This window comes from Vigna radiata, chromosome 2 (genome assembly GCF_000741045.1).
Source record: "Vigna radiata var. radiata cultivar VC1973A chromosome 2, Vradiata_ver6, whole genome shotgun sequence".
NCBI lineage: Eukaryota > Viridiplantae > Streptophyta > Magnoliopsida > Fabales > Fabaceae > Vigna > Vigna radiata.
The window spans coordinates 7,016,428-7,020,509 of record NC_028352.1 but is presented as its reverse complement, the minus strand read 5'-3'; the positions used below and the strand labels follow the sequence as shown (position 1 = coordinate 7,020,509).

Here is a 4,082-nt window from a genome sequence, read left to right as displayed (position 1 = left end):
AGGGAAGGCAAATATGTTTCTTCGATCAACCCCGAGGTGAAAACACTTCCTAGCCAAACCAAACAATGTCCAGCTGGAATAACCATTGCAAAGAAGGACAACAAATGGTATATAAGAACTGCAATCCTAGAGCACAGTCATGAGCTATGCCCAAATACTTCAAAGTTAATTGCTGGTAATAGGAAATTGAGCATGCAAGCAAAACGGACATTGGCGGTCAATGATGAAGCTGGAGTTCGGATTAATAAGAGTTACCTTAGTATTGTCAGTGATGCAGGTGGATATGATAAAATGGACTTCATAGAGCGAGATGCTAGAAACTACATTGGTAAACACAGAAGATCTTTGTGTAAGGATGGTGATGGACAATCACTGTTACGACACTTTTCAGCAATGAAAGACTTAAACAAAGATTTTTTTTACGACATTGAGTTAGATGAAGGCAATAGAATTTGTTCCGTATTTTGGGCAGATGCAAGAAGTAGAGCAGCTTGTGAAGAATTNGGTGATGTGGTGTGTTTTGACACAACTTATTTAACAAATAAGTATGATATGCCTTTTGCACCTTTCGTTGGAATTAATCATCATGGGCACTCAATATTACTTGGATGTGGACTGTTATCGTCTGAAGACACTAGCTCTTTTGTGTGGTTGTTTCAATCGTGGTTGAGATGCATGGGTAATAAAGCACCAATTGGGATTATCACAGNTCAATGTAGGGCAATGGCGAATGCCATTGAAGAAGTCTTTCCAAATACTATGCACAGGTGGTGTTTATGGCACATAATGAAAAAGTTGCCTGAAAAATTTAGTGCCTGTAAACAATATGTGACTATCAAAAGTGATATTAACAAGCTAGTCTATGATTGTGGTTGTCCAACGGAATTTGAGAATGCATGGGAAGCACTACTAACTAAACATGGATTGCATGACAATGAATGGTTGTGCACTATGTACGACGAGAGACAAAAATGGGTGCCTTGTTACTTAAGAAATCACTTTTGGGCTGGCATGTCAACTACACAAAGAAGTGAGGGAATGAATGCCTTCTTTGATGGATTTATCAATTCAAGCACAACACTTCAACAATTTGTGGTGCAATACGACAATGCTCTTAGAGTGAAAGCCCAAAAAGAAATCGAAGCTGATTTCTCGTCCCTCAACACCACGGTTGCATGTGGCTCTCAGTCACCGATAGAAAGACAATTCCAAGAAGAGTACACGCATGCGAAGTTTGAAGAAGTACAGACGGAGTTCCGGTCAAGAATGAACTGCTTCATCAAAGAAACCATTAAAGACAACTTAATTAACACTTACACAATTAAAGAGGAGCGCATGTGGGAGGGCAAATGTGCAGATAAATTTCATAAAGTTGAATTTCATCCAGTAACCAAAAATGTCACTTGTTCATGCTTATTGTTTGAGTTTAGAGGAATCATCTGTCGACATTCGCTGTTGGTATTTGGGCAGGAAGATGTTTGTAGTGTACCCTTAAAATACGTTCTTCGACGGTGGAGCAAGAATATTCGTAGAAGACACACTTTGATTAGAGCAGCGTATATTAATTCCAATCTTGAACCTGCCATGCAAAGATACCAAAGTTTGTGCAAAACATTTTATGAAATTGCAGAGGTTGCGTGTGAGTCACAACCTGCTTCTGATGGCTTGGAGAAACAACTACAACTGCTGCGTAAAACGTTTGGATGTAGTTCAACATTGACAAATAAAATAGTTAGCGATGGAGGCGAACTACGTTATGAAAATGCGGTACCCAATTCAACAGCGGACAATGAAGGTGAAGGTGTTGATGTACTTGTGCGTAGTCCTAAATCAGTTAAACGCAAAGGACGACCACGCACAAACAGGTTGAAGTCAGCCGTTGAGAAAAGGACGAAAAAAGGCAAATCTGTCTCAACTCAAAAGACTTCAAATATCTTCATTGAAGAATGTGTGAGTTTTTCAATTGGATGCTTGTTNCATTTTTTACTTATCTTTGGTAACTTGTATTGTAAAAAAATTTTTGTTCATTTAGGANACAACGTTACCAAATGAAAGACAAAGTCAGGAGGTAATGCAGTTTGGATCCCAAATTTACGAATGCTACCAAGTCTCACAACAATCCAACGTCCCTGAACCCGGGTTTATGTCCTTGTTAAATGCCGTACACAACAACTTTGATGACAACATACTTTGATTAACAAGTAATTATGTGAAGACAACATCATGTTACTAAATTTTTGAATACAAAAACACCTGTGAATTTATTTTTGTGAAATTATTGTGTTGTCATTAAATAAGGATTTGAAGAATATGCATTTCTATTGCCATGACAGTGACCGTAATCGATTACCAATTTAGTGTAAACGATTACCACGTCCCTGTAAACGAATANCATTAATTTATAAANGATTACAATTTGTTTGTAATGCCCACTAGTGAACGTGCTGTCTCCACATCAACGAAATTAGTTTTGATGGCCCAACTATTCAACTTCCCACGTCTCGTACTTTGCGATTTCTTAATGAATTAACTTCCATTACGGTTTTCTACATATACCATTCCAACATTGATTACTTTCCAACATCGAACCCTAAGAAAACGCCAATGGCTGACCGCGCTACGAAGAAGCACAAGGCATCCTCTTCCCGCGCTGCTGGACGCCGTCGACAACGCAGTCCATCACCATCCCCACCATCCTCCCCAATTCTACCATTCAATGAACTATTCACCANTGAGGAACAACACCAGAAATTTCAAATGCATTTTGTGAATCGAGAAATTGTGGAGAGCAAATACTTGGACGAGGACTACTTCGAGGAATCAAATTTGCAGTTCTACAAGANATTGTGTGATGCTGGGTTGAAGGATTTTGTTTGCTTGAGATCACCTTTCTACCCGCAGTTAGTTAGAGTGTTCTACAGCAACATGGTCATTTCTGAAACGGGTGTTATTCGAACAGAGGTGAAAGGGGTCAAAATCAAGGTAAGTCCTAAACTGTTCAATCAAATTACTTCGTTGCCTACTGCTGGAGTTCGTTTCGAAGGACAACTTGTAGATGATTGGAAAAACGACTACGATTCCCTAACTGCCAGGGAACTTGTCCGTAGAGAGGACGGTGAAAGAACAACAAGAATAACTGCAGGAAAAATGAAGGTTGAACCACGGATTCTTCATTACGTGCTTACCCGGATTTTAATTCCTCGTGTAACCAACATAGGACAGGCATCCGAAGAGGATATCATGCTGATCTGGGCCCTTTTCAATGAGAAGGAAATTAACTGGGGACATGTTATCAGGTACAAGATGAAAAAGGCATTACGACATAACGCGAAACTACCGTATCCGCATTTGATAACGATGATCTTGGAACACTTTGAAGTTCCTACTGACAATGAACCTGTAACAGAAGTCATGGGGAGACAAAGGATGGGATATGAATCTCTGGGGTCATTTGGTTATGTCCAAAATGAAGACGGACTGTGGGTTCCAAAAGAAATTCCCCCCAATGTTCAAGAAGAAGGGGAAGGCATAGAAAATGAACATCACGATGAAGGCAATTCTTCTACAACACTGACTGATGTAATGAACCGCATAGACCAAATGCATACATTCGTTGGCAGTAGATTGGATGCAATCGACACGCGTTTAGGTCAAATGGACAACACAATGGAAACAAGATTTGACAACTTCTCAACTCAATTTGGAAACATCGAAACGGCCATTGGAAGCATGGAGGAGGAACTGCAGCACTTGCGCATGCGCTTTGATAACGCTCCTCCTAACCCTTGAAATGTGGTGTTTATCATTGTTTGTGGACATGAAGAACTCTATTTGTGTTTTAATTTACATTTTAGTGTTGCAATCTTTTGTATTTGTTTAGTGTTGTAGTCAATATGGAAGTTTTCGTAATTAATGTATGGATCAAACCTTGTTTGGATGAATGAAGTTCGGTTGAGTAATGCAATTTGTGTGGTTGTATTCATCATTAATTTGACAAAAGTTATTATCCAGTAAGATAACATTAAAACAACCAAGCAAAGTGAAAAACCAAGTATGAGAACCCTGGTCCTCTGGGAACAACA

The 4,082-nt window shown here is 39.3% G+C and overlaps 1 protein-coding gene across 1 annotated transcript in view; it reads left to right on the top strand.

Annotated features, from left to right (window-relative positions):
- Positions 1 to 2,194, top strand: part of LOC106778928 (protein FAR1-RELATED SEQUENCE 9-like) — a 3,109-nt gene extending 915 nt beyond the window's left edge. Inside the window, exons 3-4 of the mRNA XM_014666937.1 lie at positions 3 to 1,950; positions 2,033 to 2,194. Coding sequence (XP_014522423.1) covers positions 3 to 1,950; positions 2,033 to 2,194 — 2,110 coding nt within the window. The remainder of the gene's footprint in view (positions 1 to 2; positions 1,951 to 2,032) is intronic.
- The last annotated feature ends 1,888 nt before the right edge of the window (positions 2,195 to 4,082 follow it).